The sequence below is a fragment of the Schistocerca americana genome, chromosome 3 (genome assembly GCF_021461395.2).
Source record: "Schistocerca americana isolate TAMUIC-IGC-003095 chromosome 3, iqSchAmer2.1, whole genome shotgun sequence".
In the NCBI taxonomy this organism is placed as follows: domain Eukaryota; kingdom Metazoa; phylum Arthropoda; class Insecta; order Orthoptera; family Acrididae; genus Schistocerca; species Schistocerca americana.
The window spans coordinates 7,481,719-7,505,901 of NC_060121.1; the positions used below are offsets into that span (position 1 = coordinate 7,481,719).

The following is a 24,183-nucleotide window of genomic DNA, read 5'->3' on the forward strand; positions in this document are numbered from 1 at the left end:
AGTTGATAGGGAAACAGATGTAAACAAAAAGTACAATTCATTTTTAAATGAATTCATGTCTGTATTTGAGTCCATCTTTCCCAAAAAAAAGTAGTTAGAAATAGTCATATAGGCAATGCCAAGAAGTCTTGGATCACTACAGGGATAACAACATCTTGTAGAACAAAAAGGATGTTATACAGTTCTCTCAGGACTTGTAATGATCCAAAGAAATGACAACACTACAAACTTTACTGTAGCATTCTCAAGAAGGTTATAAATAAATCTAAAAGTATGTGCATAAAATCAGAAATTGAAAGCTCAGAAAATAAAATTAAAACTATAAGGAATGTAATAAAGAGGGAAACTGGCAGGACAACAGGGAACATGTCTCAGGTAGAGATTAAAACAGGGGACAGTATCATAAAGAAACCTGAGTTGGTTGCAGAAATATTTAATAACCACTTTTTGAGAGCAGCAGAGAAGACAAGCTGTAATGGTTCTATGGAAGAATCATTGTCCCTCCTACAGAAAGCTATTAGCAACAGAATCCCACAGTTATCCTTATCTCCATTTACTGTAAGCGAAGTCATAAGAGTAATTAGATCATTAAAAAACAAAAATTCTGCTGGTGTGGACAATATTTCTAGTAAAATACTGAAACACTGTTATAAATTTGTTAGTCCCGCCTTATGCAACATATACAATGCATCCCTACAAGATGGGATTGTCCCTGACAGACTTAAGTTGGCTGTAGTGATTCCTCTCTTTAAAAAAGGGGATAAAAGCATTGTTACAAACTATCGCCCAATATCCCTATTAACTACCTTCTCGAAAATTCTAGAAAAACTCATGCACAGGAGGATTGTAGACCATCTCAAATTCCATAGTATCTTAAGCAAAAATCAGTTTGGTTTTCGTGCCGGTCTTTGTACTGAACAGGCAATATTCTCTTTCAGCAACCAAGTTTTGGAAGCCATTAACAAAAAAATGTCTCCAGTGGGTATTTTTTGCGATCTTACGAAAGCCTTTGACTGTGTAAACCACCAAATTCTTTGGAAAAAGGCAGAATACTATGGTTTAGGTGGTACTGTTGGCTAGTGGCTACAATCATATCTACAGGATCAGAAGCAGACTGTAATGCTAAATGGCTCTTCTGGAGAACCTGCCTCGTCTGAATGGGGCATGATAACGTGTGGTGTGCCTCAAGGCTCCGTTTTGGGCCCACTGATTTTCCTCATCTTTATTAATGATCTTCCTCTTTGTTCTGAGACAAACAGCAAATTTACCCTGTTTGCCGATGATACCACAATTCTAATTGACGATTTGACTGATCATGATCTTGAAAAAACTAAAACTACTGTTTTTAATGACATCTTAAATTGTTTCTCCTCAAATGGTCTCTCACTCAATGCAGATAAAACTCATTATATGAGGTTCCATACATCACAAAGTAATCCCAATGAAATTGACATAAAATGTAGAGATCAACCAATACAGAAAGTTGAAGAAACAAAATTCCTGGGTGCTTACATAGACAGTAAATGTAATTGGTCAGTTCACATTCTTCATCTATGTAAAAAACTTAGCTCGGCAACATTTTCACTACGGGTAATTTCTTCAGTGGCTGAAGTAGACACTATTAAGGTTGCCTACTTTGGCTACTTCCACTCATTGATGTCATATGCTATCATATTCTGGGGGAACCAACCACTTGCAAAACAAGTTTTCACCATCCAAAAAAAAAGCAATCAGAATAACGTGTGGGGTTAATCAAAGACACTCTTGCAGGCACTTGTTTCGGAAGATAGGTATCCTAACAACTGCCTCACAGTATATTTTTTCCTTGCTGACCTTTGTGTGCAAAAATTATTCCATCTACCAAGACAACAGTAAATTCCATGGTTATAACACCAGAAACAAAAACAATCTACATTTAGAAATGAAACGTCTCACTCTGGTACAAAAAGGAGTTTACTACTCCAGCATTAAGCTGTTCAATGCTCTACCACTACATATCAAATGTGTTCATACAGAACTGCCAAAATTTAAACGAGTTCTCAAAGATTACCTGACAGAGAAATCTTATTATACTGTGGATGAATACCTGAAAGAAAATGTATACCATCACTAAACTTATTGTGTCTAGAAGTAGTTCAATTGATTTTATTGTGCATTTGGGAATTAGGTCACTTTTTGTAACAACAGATTGGCTATACATGTATTTACTCTTGTAGGCCTAATATCTGATTTAACTTTGTGCTCTTGCCTTTAACCTTTATTTGAAACTCCTTTTTCTGTCAAATGGTTGTTATGTTATCTAGCTGATATTGTATCTGTTACTGTATTTATAGTATGTCTTACTTAAACTATGTACAATTTGCCATTGAATTGCCCTTGTATAGTTTAAATTGAAACCTGTACAATTTGACACGTTCCATATCCTTGTGATTGACTCACTAACTGGATCTATGGAACAAGAAATAAATAAATAAATAAATAAATACTGAAGTGTGATCCAAGTCGCACAAATATGGCTTTAATAATAACCTCCGAACAATGTGCCTCTAAGGACTCAACAAGACACAGAACACTGATGTGCACATTACAAACTAGAATCACACAGAGAATCAGTCAGCACTGTTCCACACTAATATATGTGCGAGTCACCAGCAGATGGCACGGCAGGGACCGCACGGCACGCTTGGCTCCCAGAGACGGCCTCCAGCAGCCAGCCTGCAATGATCAGTAGGTGACCAATTTAAAGACGCATGTACGGCAACACCACTCTCGGTGCACTCACACTGACATGTACTAGTAGCACGATACAGCAGTGATGAGTAGTAGTACCCCTCCTGTCTTGTGCGCCTTTTATCTGGCTCTACAATTTACTTTCCTAGACCCACACAAATGCCTGATCCTCCTAATTCAATTTGCTCTGCAGACTATTTAAAACTTTTAAAGAAAAAGGAGCCACAATTGCACTTTGTGTGCCAGTTACTTTCCAATACATTGGCACCAGCTGATCTTATTTAAGAATACTCAACTTTCGTAGCCATACTTACAGCACATCCTTTGCTTCCTGGCCTAAATCCAAGTTAACTCCCAGCCCCCCCCCCCCCCCACACACACACACCCCTCTCTCCCCCCTCGCAAATCAGCTAGTTGTGTGCTGTTATCTCACGTCACACCCTAGTCTATGAGTGCCCAGCTGTCTGGCACCTGACCCCTCTACCTGCACCCCTAGCTAGCCCACAGATGGCTCCCCACTCTCCCACGAGCCACTAAATGCTTCCCTCCAAACCCCTCCCATCTCTCTCCATCTCTCACATTGCCTCAACCCACCCCATCCTACCTCACTCTAAAGCCCCACCTCACTCCAGAACACTCACCATGGGCCAGTAAAGAGCTGGCAGTCGAGCGACCACAGCATAAGGAGACATGCATGCGCATGTGAGAGAGTGTGTGTGTGTGTGTGTGTGTGTGTGTGTGTGTGTGTGTGTGTGTGTGTGTGGGCGCGCGCACATGTTTTCCCTACAGCTAGAAAAAGAAAGTGCATTCTGGAAGCTCGCCAAGTAACGTACCTTTTAGTTTGGAAGGTAGAAGACGAGGTACTGGTGGAAGTAAAGCTGTGAGGATGGGTCGTGAGTCGTGCAAGGATAGCTCAGCACTTGCCCACGAAAGGCAAAGGTCCCAAGTTTGACTCTTGGTCCGGCACACAGTTTTAATCTGCCAGGAAGTTTCATATCAGTGCACACTCCACTGCACGGTGAAAATCTCATTCTACATACCTTTTGTTCGTGTGCCTATCGATGAGACAGTGCCTATGCCTTTTGGTGAGCCATCTCCTTTATTCCTAAATAATTCGTAATTTTCAACAGAAACTTTCTGTACCTTATTGTTGCATCCTACATTACAATATGCAATTTCCACAATATGTGGTCATCTGTGAATATAATGGGGGTAACAACTGTAGGAGACCAAAAACTGACTGCAGTAAGCAAGTTCAAGTTATTGTACGCTGCAGTAGTTACCCAGAGGTGAAGAGGGTCACAGAGGATAAGCTAGCATGGGCAACTCCATGAAACCAATCTTCAGATGGAAGATCACAACAATAAAAACATTTCATTCAGCATACAACAGGCTCCAAACAGCATACACAACCTGTATGCTCAGAAACACAGAAAATCATATTGGTTCCATCAGCAGGAAACTTCAGCCCGTAATTGTTATGGAACACTGCGGCGATTTTGTTCATTAATAAAACCCAAAACTGGGGAGTAATAAGAGAGTATTGTTGTAACTTCTTATCAACCTGGTTACCAAAATACATATTAAGAAGACTGGTAAAGTGTTATTTTGAAGGGGTCACTCCAAAGCGCCACGAAAGTATTTGAGCAATGTATAAAATTAGAGAATCAGTGCACAATATTGAAAGCCTATCTACATTATCTATATCTGCATGACTAGTCTGTAATTCACAATTAATTGCTGGCAGAGGGTTCAGAGAACCACCCTCAACCTATTTATCTACCATTCCACTCCCCTACAGCATTTGAGGAAAACCAAACACTTCAATATTTCCGTACAAGCTCTGATTTCTCTTATTTTATTACAATGATCATTTCTCCCTATGTAAGAGGGCTCTAACAAAATATTTTCACATTCGGAGGAGAAAATTGATGATTGAAATTTTAAGAACCTGCTCCAGCAAAATGCTTTTGCTTTAATGACTGCCACCCCAATTCACATGCGATATCTGTGGCATGCACTTTCCTGTTTCCCAATAATACAAAATGAGCTGCCCTTCTTTGAACTTTTAAATGATGTCCTTTGTCAGTCCTATCTGGTAAGGATCTCACACCATGCAGAATACTCCAAAAGAGGACAGACAAGTATAGTTGTAGATAGTCTCTTTAGTAATCCTAACCTTCTAAATGTTTTACTATTAAATCACAGTCTTTTGTTTGCTTTCCCACCGCGTTATCTATGTGGGAATTCCAATTTAAGTTATTTGTAAATGTAATTCCTAAGTATTCAATAGACTTCACAGCCTTTAGATCTGCGTGAATTATCATGTAACCAAAATTTAGTAGATGCCTTCTACTACTCATGCGGATGACATAACAATTTTTATTATTTAAGGTCAGTTACCACTTTTTGCATCATATGGATAGGTAGCCTAAATCATTTTGCAGTTCGTTTTGATCATCTGATCACTTTACAAGACAGTAAATGATATGCAAGACTGTAAATGATATCATCATCTAAGAGGACTGCTCAGATTCTCTCTTAAATTGTTAATGTAGATCGGCAACAGCAGGTGGTCTATAACACTTCCTTGAGGAATGTCAGATATCACTTTTGTTTTACTTGACGATTTTCCATCAATTACTATGAACTGTGACCTTTCTGACAGGAAACCACACATCCAGTTGCACAACTGAGACAATACACCATAGGCACACAATATGATTAGAAAATACTTGTGAGGAACTGTTTCAAAAAGTCTTCTGGAAATCTACAAATATGGAATCAATTTGAGAGCCCCAGTCGACAGCACTTATTACTTTGTGTGACTAAAGAGCTAGCTGTGTTTTAAAAGGTCAATATTTCTGAATCTATCTTGGCTATTTATCAATGAATCATTATCTTTGAGATAATTCATAATATTCAAACACAATATATGTTCCAAAATCCTAATGCAAATCAACATTAGTGATATGAGTCTGTTATTTAGTAGATTACTCCTCTTTTCTTTCTTGAGCATTGGTGTGACCTGAGCAACTTTTCAGTCTCTAGGTATGGATCTTTATCAAATGAGTGGCTATATGTTGTTGTTGTGGTCTTCAGTCCTGAGACTGGTTTGATGCAGCTCTCCATGCTACTCTATCCAGTGCAAGCTTCTTCATCTCCCAGTACCTACTGCAACCTACATCCTTCTGAATCTGCTTAGTGTATTCATCTCTTGGTCTCCCCCTACCATTTTTACCCTCCACGCTGCCCTCCAATACTAAATTGGTGATCCCTTGATACCTCAGAACATGTCCTACCAACCGATCCCTTCTTCTGGTCAAGTTGTGCCACAAACTTCTTTTCTCCCCAATCCTATTCAATACTTCCTCATTAGTTATGTGATCTACCCATCTAATCTTTAGCATTCTTCTGTAGCACCACATTTCGAAAGCTTCTATTCTCTTCTTGTCCAAACTATTTACCATCCATGTTTCACTTCCATACATGGCTACACTCCATACAAATACTTTCAGAAATGACTTCCTGACACTTACATCTATGCTCGATGTTAACAAATTTCTCTTCTTCAGAAACGCTTTCCTTGCCATTGCCAGTCTACATTTTATATCCTCTCTACTTCGACCAACATCAGTTATTTTGCTCCCCAAATAGCAAAACTCCTTTACTACTTTAAGTGTCTCATTTCCTAACCTAATTCCCTCAGCATCACCTTACTTCATTCGACTACATTCCATTACACTCGTTTTGCTTTTGTTGATGTTCATCTTATATCCTCCCTTCAAGACACCATCCATTCCGTTCATCTGCTCTTCCAAGTCCTTTGCTGTCTCTGACAGAATTACAATGTCATCGGCGAACCTCAACGTTTTTATTTCTTCTCCATGGATTTTAATACCTACTCCGAATTTTTCTTTTATTTCTTTTACTGCTTGCTCAATATACAGATCGAATATCATCGGGGAGAGGCTATAACCCTGTCTTACTCCCTTCCCAACCACTGCTTCCCTTTCATGTCCCTCGACTCTTATAACTGCCATTTGGTTTCTGTACAAATTGTAAATAGCCTTTCGCTCCCTGTATTTTACCCCTGCCACCTTTAGAATTTGAAAGAGAGTATTCCAGTCAACATTGTTAAAAGATTTCCCTAAGTCTACAAATGCTAGAAACGTAGGTTTGCCTTTCCTTAATCTTTCTTCCAAGATAAGTCGTAAGGTCAGTAATGCCTCACATGTTCCAGTATTTCTACGGAATCCCAACTGATCTTCCCTGAGGTCGGCTTCTACTAGTTTTTCCATTCGTCTGTAAAGAATTCGTGTTAGTATTTTGCAGCTGTGGCTTATTAAACTGATTGTTCGGTAATTTTCACATCTGTCAACACCTGCTTTCTTTGGGATTGGAATTATTATATTCTTCTTGAAGTCTGATGGTATTTCGCCTGTTTCATACATCTTGCTCACCAGATGGTAGAGTTTTGTCTGGACTGGCTCTCCCAAGGCCGTCAGTAGTTCCAATGGAATGTTGTCTACTCCAGGGGCCTTGTTTCGACTCAGGTCTTTCAGTGCTCTGTCAAACTCTTCACGCAGTATTGTATCTCCCATTTCATCTTCATCTACATCCTCTTCCATTTCCATAATATTGTCCTCAAGTGTATCGCCCTTGTATAGACCCTCTATATACTCCTTCCACCTTTCTGCTTTCCCTTCTTTGCTTAGAACTGGGTTTCCATCTGAGCTCTTGATGTTCATGCAAGTGGTTCTCTTATCTCCAAAGGTCTCTCTAATTTTCCTGTAGGCAGTACCTATCTTACCCCTAGTGAGATAAGCCTCTACATCCCTACATTTGTCCTCTAGCCCTCCCTGCTTAGCCATTTTGCACTTCCTGTCGATCTCATTTTTGAGACATTTGTATTCCTTTTTGCCTGCTTCATTTACTGCATTTTTATATTTTCTCCTTTCATCAATTAAATTCAATATTTCTTCTGTTACCCAAGGATTTCTACTAGCCCTCGTCTTTTTACGTACTTGATCCTCTGCTGCCTTCACTACTTCATCCATCAAAGCTACCCATTATTCTTCTACTGCATTTCTTTCCCCCATTCCTGTCAATTGTTCCCTTATGCTCTCCCTGAAACTCTGTACAACCTCTGATTCTTTCAGTTTATCCAGGTCCCATCTCCTTAAATTCCCACCTTTTTGCAGTTTCTTCAGTTTTAATCTACAGGTCATAACCAATAGATTGTGGTCAGAGTCCACATCTGCCCCTGGAAATGTCTTACAATTTAAAACCTGGTTCCTAAATCTCTGTCTTACCATTATATAATCTATCTGATACCTTTTAGAATCTCCAGGGCTATATATGATTTCTAATGGAGCTATTGTATCAGCATTCTCTGAAAGAAACATAACTGCTTTATGACACTGAGGAGAGCTACTACTAAGTTACTCACAGTTGCAGTTGTTCTTGATTTGAATACTGCAATAATAACTTTGTTGTCTTTGGTGAAGAAATTTCAGAAATCCGTGTTTAGTAACCCTGCTTTAGTAGCACTGTCATCAGTAATATTACCACAGCTATTGCGCAGTGAAGGTATTGGTTGTGTCTTGCCATTGGTGTACTACACATGCAACCAGAACCTCTTTGGATTTTCTTCCAGATTTCAAAACGAAGTTTCACTATGGGAACTATTAAACACATCTTGCACTGAAACCCACCCTAAGTTTCGAGCTTCAGTAAAACATCGCTAATCTTGGAGATTTTGCATTCTTTTAAATTTTGACATGCTTTTTTTCATTGCTTCTGCAGCTGAGTTTTGACATATTTTGTGCACCACCCTTTTAATTTATTTGGTATCCTTTCAATTTATTTGGTATATATCTCTTAATTGATGTTGATACTATTTCTCTGAATTTAAGCCATGTCTGGTCTACACTTACAAAGTCAGGCTTGAAGGAGTAGAGACTAAGTAGAGACCATCTCCTTGGAAGGCATCAAGTTAATTTTTATATGCTTTCTCATTAAATGCCCTATTGTGTAGGGCTGAAAATTAATAGGGATAAGGTAAACAGAATGTGCAAAGTAAGTGGAAATTACTCGTCTCTTCCCCGATTACAGTGCAATAGAAGATAATACAAGATGTTGACAGATTGCCATATCTCGGTAGCTTTATATGTAATAATGAGGTCACAGATGCAGAAATCACCAGCAGAACTGGAAAATCAGTCCATATGGCAATTAGGTCTGTAATATGCCAACAAAGCTTTGACTGCACTCCTTTATCGTTTATATGTGTGAGACTTGGAAAATGTCAGTAAAATCAGCACACAGTCTCCATGTTTTTCACCAACAATGCTAGAGATGAATTCTGAAGATGTTAACCCAACCAAGTTACAAACGATGAAGTGCTGAGAATAAGAGGTCTACACAGCCTGCACAAACTTAATGTTGAAAGAAGACTGAGGATTGCAGGTTATGTTCTACGCATGTAAGGTGGAAGAATCCCAAAATCAACACTGTTGTTGAAATCAATGGACAGATACAGATGTACAGGAAGACCTTTTAACACCTGGAACTTTTGCAATGAATCTTCAATCCATGGACACAAACTTGGAGGAAGGTGAGAACTTGGCAGCTGATCAAGTGAACTAGTGGAAACCAGTTCCTTGTATGGTACACAGCAAATCTGAGTAAGTTAGTAAGTAAGTAAGTAAGTAAAGTACAACTGGGGATTTTGCAAAACTGTTGGATGATCGATATTATTGTCTAGATTTGACACTGTTGGACTTCTACCTTTTCCTTGATTTGTATTCTTCAAATTGTGAGTTTTACGAGAAAGCTGATAGATACTTACCAATCAACCTTCCCTGACACGAACTGACATTGTCTCTTTATAAATTCTACTGTGCTAACAATTATCTACTGAGAATCCTCGACTAGGTCTCCACAGCTCAAATGAGCCAGTTTCTTTTAAATTTCTGTCTTTGGCTATAATTGTCTTCCAAGTATGGTGACACAACATCCTGTCATGAAACTTTTGCCTTTACACTTGTTTACTTTTCTGGACACTGCCTTTTTCTGCACTGTGCACTAAATACACTATGTGAGTAATGTCCAATCTCCAACAACCAATCATGAACTGTAAACAGCTGTAAACTCTACCAGGGCACATAACAAACAATTAACATTTGTGTTTTAGTGTTCTAAGCTGTGAGGTCATCAGCGGACAAATAATTTAGTACCTATTCCTGGACAGCCAGAGTGGCCGTGTGGTTCTAGGCGCTACAGTCTGGAACCGAATGACCGCTACGTTCACAGGTTCGAATCCTGCCTCGGGCATGGATGTGTGTGATGTCCTTAGGTTTAATTAGTTCTAAGTTCTAGGCGACTGATGACCTCAGAAGTTAAGTCGCATAGTGCTCAGAGCCATTTGAACCTATTCCTGACGTGCTGTTGTTTGGAACAACAACTGACATGATCCAAAATATTACTTTCTTTTATTATAGCTTCACTTTTATTTTGTCTAATGATTACTAATTTCAGTATCAAATTCCATCATCAAGCCACTATATGATCAGAAAGCATAGTGTATCGTTAAAATATTGTTTAATAAACAGATTACCATTATATCATCATTCCTTAAAGTAATGTCCAAAGTGGAAGGACAGATGATTAATTTTGAGTATATACTAAAGTCAGAGTACTGAACCGGATATGAAAGAAGGAAAACCAGAAGGGCAGTGAGAGACGGGTGCCTTCTATCACCTTACTTCCTTAATATGTTCATCTAGGAAGTAATAACAACAACAAAGAAAAGATGACCAGAATCAAAAGGTAATTTCTGGAATACGCCATGGAAATGTGATAGGACCATTACATTTACAATGTATATAAATGATCCAGTAGAAAGTGTCAGAGGCTCCTTAATATTGTTCACAGGTACTACACTTGTCCATCAGAAAGTAGCAATGACAGAAGACAGTATCAATTTGCACAATGACCTGCAGAGGATTGGTGAATGATGTAGGCTCTGGCAGTTGACCCTGCACATAAATAAATGTAACATATCACACACACACACACACACACACACACACACACACACAGGAAAAGAAATCCAATACTGTACAACTACACTATTAATGACAAATTGCTGGAAACAGAATCTACCATAAAATATCTAGAAGTAACTATCCAGAGCAACCTTAAAGGGGAATGACTACATAAAACAGCAATAGAAAAGCAGATGCCAGACTAAGATTCACAGGAAGAATCTTAAGTGAATGTAAATTACCCCTGTGTCCTTACCCAGTAAGACTGACAGAAGAGAGAAAGAAGATCCAATGAAATGCGGAGTGTTTTGTCACAGGATCATTTAGTCGCTGTGAGATCATTACAGAGATGCTCAGCAACTCCAGTGGTAGATGCCATAAGAGAGCAGTTGTGCATCACGGAAAGATTTACTACCCAAATTTCGAGAGAGTAGTTTCCGAGAAGAGTCTGACAACATAATAATTTCTCTCATATACAATTCACGAAATGATCACGAGAAGAAAATTTGAGAAGTTAGAGATAATACAGAAGTGTACTGACAGTCATTCTTCCCAAGCACTGTTCACAAGTGGAACAAGGCAGAGGGGATCAGTTAGTGGCATGAGACGTACCCCCTGCCACACACAGTTAGGTGGTTTTTGGAGCATGATGTCGATATGGAAACTTAATTGCATGCATATACACTGCAGATTGATGACATCACAATAGTAAATCAGAGTAGGAACTAAATAAAATGTTTCAGGCCTTAAATCAAGAAGTGGTAAAACTAAAGCTAAAAATGAATACAAAGAAGACAAAAGTTATGGCTACAGACAAGAAAGGAGGAGGAGGTAGGACTGATACAAGAACAGGCAATGAGCAACTCAAGAAAGGAACTGAAATTCAATATCTCAGTAGCATTTTGCAAGAAAACAATCAATATTTCAAGGCATTCAAGAAAAGAATAGCACAGGTGAAGAGTTCCTTCCAAAATAAGAAGAAGCTGCAACTGAATAAACATATCAGCTTCCACATTAAGAAAATATTTGTAAAGACCTTTGTGTGGAGTGTTCTGACACACAGATGCAAAATCTGTACATTAGAAAAGCCAAAGGAAGATCGCCTCAGACCTGCTGAAATGTGGTTCTGGAGGAGAAGTACAAGAACTATCTGCATTGACAGAAAAATTAAAGGAAATAGGAGAGAAGAAAGAACCACTGAAAGTTATAGGCCAGGGCAAAGCAAAATACACTGGACACTTAACTGGAGACGATAATCTTTTAAAAAACATTTCTGAAGGCAAGATCGTAGGTAAGAAAACAAGGGGATGACTGAGAACATCCTACTTAAACAATATGATCAATGAATGGGATTTTCTTCACACATGGAGATGAAGACAACTGCTGAAGAGAGGAAGCTGTGGCTGCAGAGACAAGGTTTAACCTTTTGGAAGAGTAAGGACAAACTAATACAAAATATGAGTCTGCATGGTAGCTACATATGGAATAAATGACAAGTTCTTGTGTGCAGTCATCAAGTCACTTACCTCAGTAGGTGTCTTATCTACTAAAAGTAAAGGTCACTGTTGTGCTTTCAATAGATGTGAACTGCACCCTGAAAATGGTATGTCTAGTTTGCAGTTGTACAGAAGCTTTTTATTTTGCAAAATGGTTCAAATGGCTCTAAGCACTATGGGACTTAACATCTGAGGTCATCAGTCCCCCAGACTTAGAACTACTTAAAACTAACTAACCTAAGGACATCCCTGCCTGAGGCAGGATTCGAACCCGCGACCATAGCAGCAGCACGGTTCTGGACTGAAGTGCCTAGAACCGCTCGGCCACAGTGGTCAGCTTTTATTTTGCACAGAAATGTTTGATAATAAGATGAACTGATGCTGGCACTTGCTACTGAAACCAGTAGTACTTAGACACAACAAAAATGTGACTACAGAATTAAGAATAATTTTTCCAAACAATCGAGTATTTTTACCAAAACAACACCACAATAGTGGAAACTTATTTTAAACTAAAGACACAAAAGAAAAAAAGAGAAACTGTAAAGATCTTGAGTCTCATAAGACTCTCTTGGGAGGAAAATATAAGATTTTTAATTGGTAAACTTGCAAGGCATCCTTTTTATGTTGTATAAACTACGAAACTGTTAGCATCGTCAGCTAAAATTTACTTCTTCTGTCTTAATATACCTTCCTTCACTTACAGCTGCAGTGTGGAGACAGCGGTGAGGGTGGGAGCGGGGATGGGGGCGAGGGTGTGGGCATACTGCTTTAAAATGGTGATTCTTGTATTGATATTCTTAACAGCAGATTTATATATTTTGTTTATGAAAGTCTGCATGCGATGACAGCTGCACTAGTAATACCTTCACAGGGTCGTATTCAAGTTGCAAGGCTAGATCTATGCCAACCATGACACGCTCCCAGCCTTTCCTCCTCGTGATCTGGTTGTAGCGTTGGGACTGCAGGGTGTCTAAGCTGATGTTCAGACCGTCAAGCCCTGCCCTCTGCAAGGCAACCAGCTGTCTTGTCAACATGAGGCCATCGGTTGTCATTAAGACACTTTCGAGATCTTTTATTTCCTTCAAGGCACCCATGAAACAGCAAATTATTCTAAAGAAACTGAAACAAATAATTTGTAACATTGCTGCTGCATATGAAACAAAACTCCAGTTGATAAATTGAAAATACAAATTCCTCAAAAGTTAACTGTACATTTGCCCTAATACAAAGAGATAAGAAGGGTTAATAAACTGAATTGAAGAATGCAAGTTAAGATAGCAATGAAAAAATAATTAGAGGCATAAGATCACCTACTGCAACAGGGAAATGGGAATCAATATGAACCATTACCCAGCTACTGTCAACTGATTCCATGTCTCCATGCACACTGTATAAACCACTGTGGGTTTGTCCGACAAAGTACATTGTTGTACCACACATTATGGTTTTTCCCCATTCAATGCTCATGTGGAGTGTGGGAAGAATGATTCTTTAAATGGTTCTGTGCATGCTGTAATTAATCTTGCCTTCATGGTCCCTATAGGAGTGATACATATGCGGTTATTGTATAATCCCTAAATACCTCACTTAATACAGGTTCCTGAAATTTCATAAATTAGGTTTTGTCATATATTTGGCGTCTATCTTCACTTGTCTGGCATTTCCAATTTTTAGTAGCTTCTTGATGCTCTCCCATGCATCAAATAAATCTATGATCAATCATGCTACACTATTTTGTATACATTCAATGTCTGCCATTAGCCTTATTTGTTATGGGTCATACTTAAGCAATATTCTAGAATGGGCCACACAAGTATTTTGTAAGCAATGTCCTCTATAGACTGATTGCATTTTCCAGTATCTTACCAATGAATTGAAGTCTGCATTCTGCTTTGCCTACAAGTGAGTCTATATCACCATTTCATTTCATCCAGATATTTGTATGAGTTGACCAATTAAAACTGTGATTATTTGATAATGTAGTCATACAATACTGTCTTTTTTTTGTTTTGTGATGTGCTCCAATTTACATTTCTGAAAACTTAAACTCAGTTGCCTATCTTTGGACCAAATTGAAATGTTATGATCTGACTCAAATTTGTGCAGATTTTTTTCAGGCAATAATTCATTATAGACAACTCTATCATCCAGGAAAAGTATGAGGTTCCTTATAATATCGTCTTCCAGAACATTAAGGTACAACATAAATGTAATGGTATAAATTACTATAACTGTATAAATAAGTTTATAAGTGTGTAAAATACATTGAACTATTTGTTACAACAAAATATTGTACCGGTATACTCAGCAAGATGTTAAATCAGCAGATAGCTACATTTTATGTTCAACATTTTGTGTACAGCATATATGCTGGAAAGGATTTATACCCAAATTAAATAAATCTGAAGAAATGGTAGTGTGTGTCTGGAAAAAAAATCCGTAAAAACTCAAACAGTCCAATTTGCTATTATGTCACTGTTACTGAAATATAATACAAAGTAACTGAATTCGATGAACATTCTCAGAGTGCAATATGCCTCAGAGTGAAATGCACAGTAATGTCAACATTATTTTTTAGGCTATGTTTGTGAAAATGGATGAAAGCAAACCACACATTTTGTTCTCAATCTGCGGAAGCATTATGCACTGTGAAACACTGTACTGCTGTTATACATAAAAGCTGTCTCATTGCCAACATCTTTCCCCTGCTGGCTGTTCTACACTTCTCATAACTAATTCAACACGTTGTAAGATATTTTATGCTGTATGACACCACAGTCCAATCTGGTTAGGATAGCATAAAAATAATATATGAATTTCAGTATTGAAACTGGAAAAGCAGAACAGCTCTCATCACACTGGATATCAAATCGAGGTTGGATTACAGCCATGGGTACATCATTTCATGCTACTCAACTGAATGTCATATGTCAGAGTTCTTCAACTGTAGTGGCTGGCGACTGGTGGCTGGCGACTGGTGGCATACCCATCTCTTGGCATCCTGTGAACAGACGTTCTCCACAGGTGACAGATTTGAAGAAAATGCTGGATGCGGCAACAGTGGAACACTCTCTGTATTGAGGTAGCTCAGTACAGCTCAGGTGATGTGTAGTCTTGCATTATCTAGTTAAAAGATAACATCAAAGAAAGACTTGTAAGGGATAGAACAATTTATCAGCTTCCTGAACATCCTTCCAACAGCGAGGAAAACAAAATAAACAAGAAAGAAGAACAAAAATACAACGCTGCTGACATTCCTAATTTAAACTAGAGGTATGTGATGCTGTAAATATGATTCCCAATTACCAAATTGTGAATACGCCCGATTTAAAAATTTATCACCATAATGTGCAATCCCTGCGTAATAAGATCGATGAAATTAACGTTCTATTAACACATGAACTTAATGATATCTCAGTGTTATGCATTTCTGAGCACTGGCTTAACCCAGAATTAATCCAGAATACTAAAATAAACAAATTTGTCTTGGCTGCTTACTACTGCAGGAAAAACAGCAAACAGTGTGGGGTAGCAATTTACACAAAGGATAATGTAGATTTTATTACACTACCTGACTTAACTAGGGCAAATGTCGAAAAGGATTATGAAATTGCAGCTATAAAAATTACTCAGTTCAACCTGGTTATTGCTACAGTTTACCGATCACCGTCTGGGAATTTTGAACTTTTCTTAAACAAAATGGAGTCATTGCTAAATAAAGTAAATAAAATGGATTGTGAATTTATAATCTGTGGTGACTTCAATATTGACTTCCTCACGAATAGTGGAAATAGGGAGACCATTTTGAACCTTGCAACGTCCTTCAATTTAAAGGCTGAAGTAAAAGCAGTTACCCGAGTATCAGAAACTTGTCAAACAGCTCTTGATCAGTTTCTAGTAAATAAGAGTTTACACAACACCTCACTAAAAATTTTCAATGCAGGTTTTAGTGATCATCTTGCTCAAATATTAAGCATAAAAGTACAAGGCAGTATTATTAACAACATGTCTTTTAGAACAGCATATCGAAGCTATAATCAGCATAATGTGAACTACTTCAACAACTTATTACACAAAGAAAAATGGCTAGGAGTGTACAAAATGAATGATATAAATGAAAAATTCGACACTTTCATTGATACATTAACCCATTTCTTTGAACTTGCATTCCCACTGAAAACATTAACCATACGGGGAAACTCTAGAACAAACAGCTGGATCACAAAGGGAATAAGGGTTTCATGCCAGAAGAGAAGACTACTTCATGAAATATGTAACTCGAAAAATTCCTCACCTGTAGTACGCGCATACTACAAAAAATACTCCAAAATATTAAGAAAAGTAATAAAAGCAGCAAAAATAATGCATAATGATGAAATCATTTATAATTCAGCTAATAAATCAAAGGCTATGTGGAGTGTTATAAAAAAAGAATGTGGAGAATACAGACAACCTTGGAAAAATATAACACTATCACATAAAAATAAAAAAGTAACAAACCCCTTAGAAGTAGCTAACACATTTAACAACTTTTTCACAGGTGTTGCTGAAAATATGTTACAATCAAACTTTAAGAGCATCCAGGCAAATGAATATAAAATAAGTACATGTAGAGGATCAATGTACATCGGTTCTGTTTCACAAGATGAAGTAGCTAAAGCAATAAAAGGACTAAAAAATTCCAAATCGGCAGGTATTGATGGTATACCTGCAACAGTGTTAAAGGAGAGCGCATCAAACCTAACTGAAGTACTCACACATTTATGCGACTGCTCACTTCAGGCAGGCACTTGCCCTGATGTGTTAAAAACATCAAAAGTTATTCCTGTATATAAAAAAGGGGATAAAGACAATGTAAATAACTACAGACCCATCACAATTTCCTCCTGCATCTCTAAAGTACTGGAAAAAGTTATGTATGAGAAACTTATGAAATTTATAAATAAAAACAGCATCCTATGTAATGAACAACATGGATTCAGAAATAAGAGGTCAACGACAACTGCTGTCTATGAGTGCATCAATTTCATCCTAAACCTGATGGACAAAAAACAGGAAACAATAGCAGTCTTTATTGACTTGTCAAAAGCTTTTGACATGGTGGACCATAAAATTCCGCTATCAAAGCTAGAAAGATATGGTATTCGAGGTCTGTCCAACAAGTGGATCAGTTCCTTCCTGACAAATCGTATGCAGGCAGTGTGCGTCAAGCACACAAATATTGAACTAAAAACTGTATCTAATCACTTATCTGACTATAAACAAATAAAATGTGGTGTACCCCAAGGATCCGTATTGGGACCCCTTCTGTTTCTTCTGTACATAAATGATCTAAGCTTAAATATTGATGCACACAAATCAATCATATTTGCAGATGACACCACGATTCTACTAAAAGGAGACGACGATGAACAGTTACAGCAGACAGTAAACACAGTCACGAAACAACTTAGCAGCTGGGCACAGAGTAATCGGCTTGTAATAAACAGTAAGAAAACCGTTGCTCTAAAATTCCACAATGTTCCTAACAAGGACATGTTTATCCCATCAGTCTCTATCAATGACGAACCAGTTGGTAACAGTACTGAAACCAAATTCTTAGGACTTTGGCTGCAGAGTAACATCAGATGGAACAAGCATATTGAATGTCTCAATGCAGAACTGACCAAAACACGTTATCTTCTTTGTTCATTAAAATCATGCTGTAGTGAGAAAACAGTATTGAATGCATATCATGCGTACTTTCATTCTCGTCTTAGATATGGGGTCACCTTCTGGGGAAACTCTAAAATAGCTAATAGCACTTTTAAACTACAAAAAAAGGGCCATTAGAATCTTGTTTGGGTGCAAGCCTAGAGACTCTTGTAAACCCCTGTTTAAGAAATCTGGTATTCTCCCATTACCGTGTGTATACATTATGGAAACCCTTTTGTTCTTTAAATTAAATGTAATAGGCAAGGACCAGAGGCTAAAAAAAACTGTGATATACATGAGCACTTTACCAGACAAAACAGGAACTTACATATGACTCAAATCAGCATAGCACTGTGCCAAAAAGGTACTTTTCACATGGGAGTTAAGCTTTATAACAAACTTCCTGAAAACATAAAAGCTATCACTGAGGTCAATACATTTGGAAAATCTCTAAAGTCATATTTACAGCATCACTGCTTTTATTCCATTGAAGAATATTTAAATTTATGAAATGTGTTATATAAATACTTGTGTGTAAAGTGTATTATTGTAAGCTTAAATATGTATGCTTTGAAATTACTTTCAGCCTGTATATTTATAACTTGACTTGTCCAATGTCTTATGCATAAGCTGCTATGTAGACAACAGGACCAATAAAATACAATCTACAATCACGGAGCCCTTGAAAATAGGGCACAGCGATAGGCCTTAACAAAACACAAATGCAATGACTGCTGTCCAAATTACTGGATATGTGAACCAGAAGTTGTGACATGTATCCAGTTGCACCCCATACCATCACATCACATGCTGGACCCGCATGAGAATGACAGGTACAATCTGGCCAGGTCTGTTGGCATCAGAGCCTCCAAACACAAGTACATCAATTGTGACGATGTTGCAGAACCGAGACTTGTCTGACACGATGACACAGTGCCATTCCTGTGTCTGGCATTGTTGTCAGTTGCACCGCTGTCAGTTCACCTCTCTCTAGAGCTGCATTAAGGGCTTGACAGTCTGTGCTGCTCCAGATGCCATCACATTGTCTGTGTGGATATCTGTCTCACTGTATACAAGCCCACTTCCTGACTAAATGTACACAACTTCACTGCAGGATCACGTACGCATGAGCGAACACTTGTCTGCCCTCTCAGGTGCTAGTTGGGTGGCACTACTGAGGCCCTGCAAGGCATTTAGCATGGCCCTCCTGAACCTACCAATTCTATGTTGGCACAAAATGAGATTCTGAGCAATGCAAGCAGCAATATAGTGAAACAATAAACCAGAGTCTCAGCAGACCATGAGCCTGCCACTGCCAAATCTGGAATGCTGATAAACATTTCTCCTTCTTCCATTATGCTTAACACGGTCTTCGTGTAAACAACCAACACTGAAATAGAATTTCTGAATGAGAAACCCGCTCCATAAGCTTTTCTTGCATGCAGAATATGCATGGGAGTGCTGAAAAGTAATGCCTCTGAATTTTTTATTCTGTTCTCAATATCGGTCGAGGTATGACACGTCACGCATATTACTTGGTCAACTTTCCCACTTCACTGACTCATGGCACACCCACCTCCCGCAAACAGATGGAGTCGGAATAGGCAGCCCACTCTGACCAGAGATTGTGAATATGCTTACGGTGCACTTCGAGGAAGAGGCCCTGATGTCATCCAAATGGAAATCCATCTTCTTCTTCTTCTTCTTCTGTTATGTGGATAACACACTTGTCATCTGGCCTCATGGAAGAGACAAACTTCTTGACTTCTTTGTACATCTGAACTCCACACGCCACAAAATCAAATTCACTATGGAGACCAAAGAAGAAGGAAGACTACCATAGCTGGACATCATAGTCAGGAGAATAATGGACAGCACCCTGTGCCACAGCGTGTATCTGACTCTATAAAAAACATAAACTCAGTTCTCCCTATGGCACTGTGAATAATTTCAATAACAAAAAGTGAGATGAATGTTGCAGCTTACAATTAATTTCCACTTTGGCTTTGTATTCAAGATCAGTCTTACCTGAGAGTGCAACATTACATCTTTAGTTAATTTAATTATATGTTCATTAGATTTTGGTTATAAGGCACGTTTTGCTGCCTAATGTTTCATCTCCAAATACTGGAAATAATCCATGGAGGAGAAGGTATTGACGCAGTGCTTAAACCAAACTGAAGACCACAACTGCAGCCATACTCAAGCAAATTGCTATGCAGTAGTTTCAGTGAATTTGACAATGATGTGGCTGCTTTCATAGTGGCCCAGTCATATTGTGGGGTACGGAATGCCAGTGACAGGGCTGGAATTGTAGGTGACAGATGGGTTTTTGGCAAAGCCTTGTATCAATACCTCCTTAATTATTGAGCTGAAAAACTGTAAAAAACATTCATGCAGTAAAATCACACAAAAAAATTTCCTATTTCTGCAGGTATTGTGCCTTCTGTTTCTTTTTCATTACAAAAACATATTGATTCAAGTTTATAAAGTCACAACTATGTCACTGTGATTTGTGTAACACACATTCTGGAACATGTTCCAGGAATGTCATGAAACAGACAGCTTTAAATAATTACTCTAGCTCATCTTTCAAGACTTGCATGCCAACAACAACACCATCTATCCAATCTGTTTTTATTTCACTTTCATGTAAAGCTTTCTCCACAAAGGATATCATCTGCCATGTAGGTAGTGCAAGAGGAAATTCCACACTAACATTTGGGTAATCAAGTGGATTCTGTGTCTTGTCAGAACCAAGTACAATCAACCCAATTTCATCTTTACCACTGGTAAATATCTGGAAACATATTAAATGGTAAAAATAAGTTTTGTTTATAACAAGTTGTATACCAATAAAAACATCACACACAGATACTCTTTATAAAATTATTTAATTGGATAGATAAAAAATCTACTCACCAAGCAGTGGCAGAACACACACATAAAAGACTGTTGTGATAGGCAAGCGTTTGGAGCCAGTGACTCCTTCTTCAGGCTGAAGGGTTGCAGGGGAAGCAAGAAGGATGAAGGAAAAGGACTGAAGAGGTCTAAGAAAAGGGGTAGATTTTGGGAAAGTCACCCAGAACCATGGGTCATGGGTGACTTACCGTACAGGATGAGAAGGAAAGACTAATTGTTGGGGACTGCATCGGGCAAAATTCGGAAACCTGAGAGCTTAAAGGTGGAAGACAGGGTAATATGCAAGACACAGATTACTACTAAAACTGTATATGGTTAATAAGAGTGAGAAGGTAAGTGTATTGTATGCAACAGTTGTGGGAGGGGGCAGTGAAAATAGACGGGAAAGACAATGAAAGATGTAGAAAGCTAAAACGGAGTGAAGCAAAGAGTAATTACAGTGAAGAAAAGCTGAGACAGGAGAAATTAACGTAAATTAAGGCGAGGTGGGTGGTGAGAACCAAGGACACGTTGTAGTGCTAGTTCCCACCTGCGGAGTTCTGAGAAACTGGTGTCTGGCGGAAGAATCCAGGTGGCATGTGTGGTGAAACAAGTGCCGAGGTCACGTATGCCATGTTGTAGAGCATGCTCTGCAACAGGATATTGTGAGTTTCCAGTATATACACTATGCCTATGCCCACTTATCCTAACTGATAATTTGGTGGTAGTCATGCAGATGTAGAAAGCTGAACAGTGTTTACATAATAGCTGGTATATGACATGTGTCGTTTCTATTTTTCGCCTAATCCGAAGTTGTGGGTGACTTTTCCAAAATCTACACCTTTTCCTGGAACTCTCCAGGCCTTTTCCTTTACCCTTCTTCCTTCCCCTTCAACGCTTCTGTCTGGAGGAGCCACTGGCTCCGAAAGCTTGCCAATCACAAATAATTTATTGTTTTTGTTGTTATAGTTACTCTTTATAACCTACTTAAAATACATCACGTACCCTCCTCTCCACAATTCTTCGAACACATAGTTTTGCCTTTTGCAAAAAATCACTGCGTTTCTGTATAACATACTTGGAGTCAAAGTGTCCAACATCTATTACAATTATAAACAGAAGAAAGAAAGTCATTGTATTTATTGGCAGTATTACGCAATCAAATATTTTGAAAGAGTTCCAGTGGTATAAATTTACAAAATCTTACAAATAAATATATACGTTTATTCTTTAAATCAATTCTTAGCAATAACATAATAGTATAAATTGCAGAATCAATATAGCCAATTTTAATGTAATGACTGCAATGCAAATACAATATAACAGCGGTAAGTTATAACAAATGAGAGAGAGAGAGAGAGAGAGAGAGAGAGAGAGAGAGAGAAAGAGAGGCATTTAGACAATGTTTCATTACAGTGTGAAACTTATTAGAATTAAAATGAAGCCATAGTGAATTATTACATTCCAAAACTAATAATTATTGTGTTCTTTCACCCCAAAATAATACATTCATTAGGCAATGTATACTTTTAATTTCAGAAATTTTTACAGCTCTGAACTTCACTGCTTCGATGAATTTATTACATGTGTCAATGAATGAGGGTTGATAACACTGATTTAGTCATTCAATTGTTCGTCATGTGATATTCGCAATGTTCTTAATAACTTCTTATGTAAAGTTCTATCATCAAAAAGATAATCTACGTAAGTTTTAAAAGTCGCGAATCTTTAAACAACAACTTGAAAATGGGTATATCAGTATTTTGTATACATTCTAGCATTGCTAGATTTACTTTTAAATTTTAAAGTATATGAGCAGATTGAGCGACTTTCCATCCAGAAAATTTGCTGTTGGCAAGACCACACTACAAAGAAAAATGGTCTTTCCGGAGTCAAATGCTAAAAAATTCATAAATACCAGCATTGTAAGTGATACAAACAGGTATTAAGCACCAGGCATAAATATCATTCTGCTTGACGAGAAAAAAAGTAGGTAGATGAAAGAGTAAATTGGGCGCAAGGATTGAACATAAACTAACCCAAATTGCACAAAAAAAAAACATGAGGGTCACTGCTCAAGAACTGAGAACTGCCCCCCCCCCCCCTTTCTTTTACAGGCTTGTTTCACATTTCAGATGAGACCATGTCCCCCTTATGTGAAGAAAATAGCCAATATGTAAAGAGAATTACAGATAAAGAGTTTTCTAGAATGAGATTTTCACTCTGCAGCATAGTGTGCACTGATATGAAACTTCCTGGCAGATTAAAACTGTGTGCTTGACCAAGACTCAAACTTGGTGATCGTAGCCCCAGACCTGTGTTGCCGTTTTGGGAGGTAGATCTCATATCTGGAAAGAGGAGATGACAGTTGGGGTACTATGGGTGAGCAGCTGCCATCAATTTTTGATGGTGCAGAACCCACAATAGTGGAACTGCTGCCTAGTCCAAAGGCACCTGTTACCAGTCTTACCTCACAATAGTGTATCGAATCCAGACGTAATGTCGAAGCTGATAAAAAGTCATATGAGAGATTCCTGTAATCTAGGTGTGACTGCACCAATGCTGCATACAGCCATATCAAAGTAGAGTGGACCACACCGCTGAGGCATAGAAGAGCATTCAGGTGCGACCTACATGTCTGCTTTAGTTGGCAAAGACGAGGAAGCCATGTCAACTAGGCATCAAAGACCAGTCCTAAAAAACACAATGACAGAAATGCATAACGTAGGTCATGGCAGCCAAAAAATGGATGCTATGAGTGAAAGCCCAGGATTGTGCTTGGTGTATTGCTCCCTGCATTCTGCCTCCAGCAATAGCCGTCGCGGACGAACAAAAATGATGGGGACAAAATATGTCATGCAGCTGCCGCCAGATCATTGATAGCCACAAAAAGGAGAGTGACACTCAAAACAGAACCTTGTGCAAGCCCCTTCTCCTGCAGGGGGGGGATGCTACAGGAGGCACCAACCTGTACCCAAAAAGTGTGACATGGAAGAAAGTTCTGGATAAAAATCAGGAGTGGGCCATGGAGGCCCCACTCCTTTAAGGTGGCAAGGACGTTATGGCACCATGTGGTATCATAAGATATACATGCATATCAATGAAAACTGCAACAAGGAACTGATGCTGAGCAAAAGCTGTTCAGATAGCACACTTCAAGTGGACTAAATTATCTTCAGTAGAGCGCCCTTGGCGAAAAGCACCCTGGATCGAAGCCAAAAGATCCGGGGATTCAAGGACACAATACAGCCTTCAACTAACCATATGTTCAAGTAACTTGCAGGACACTGAGTAAACAATCTGGACGA

The 24,183-nt window shown here is 38.4% G+C and overlaps 1 protein-coding gene across 1 annotated transcript in view; it reads right to left on the bottom strand.

The window, feature by feature from the left end:
* The window catches only part of LOC124605161 (molybdenum cofactor biosynthesis protein 1-like), a 64,082-nt gene extending 42,073 nt beyond the window's left edge, over window positions 1–22,009 (bottom strand). The window contains exons 1-3 of the mRNA XM_047136642.1: window positions 21,881–22,009; window positions 20,554–20,774; window positions 13,144–13,399 (exon numbers count right to left, since the gene is read on the bottom strand). Of these exons, the coding sequence (XP_046992598.1) occupies window positions 13,144–13,399; window positions 20,554–20,774; window positions 21,881–22,009 (606 nt within the window). The remainder of the gene's footprint in view (window positions 1–13,143; window positions 13,400–20,553; window positions 20,775–21,880) is intronic.
* Window positions 22,010–24,183: the final 2,174 nt, after the last annotated feature.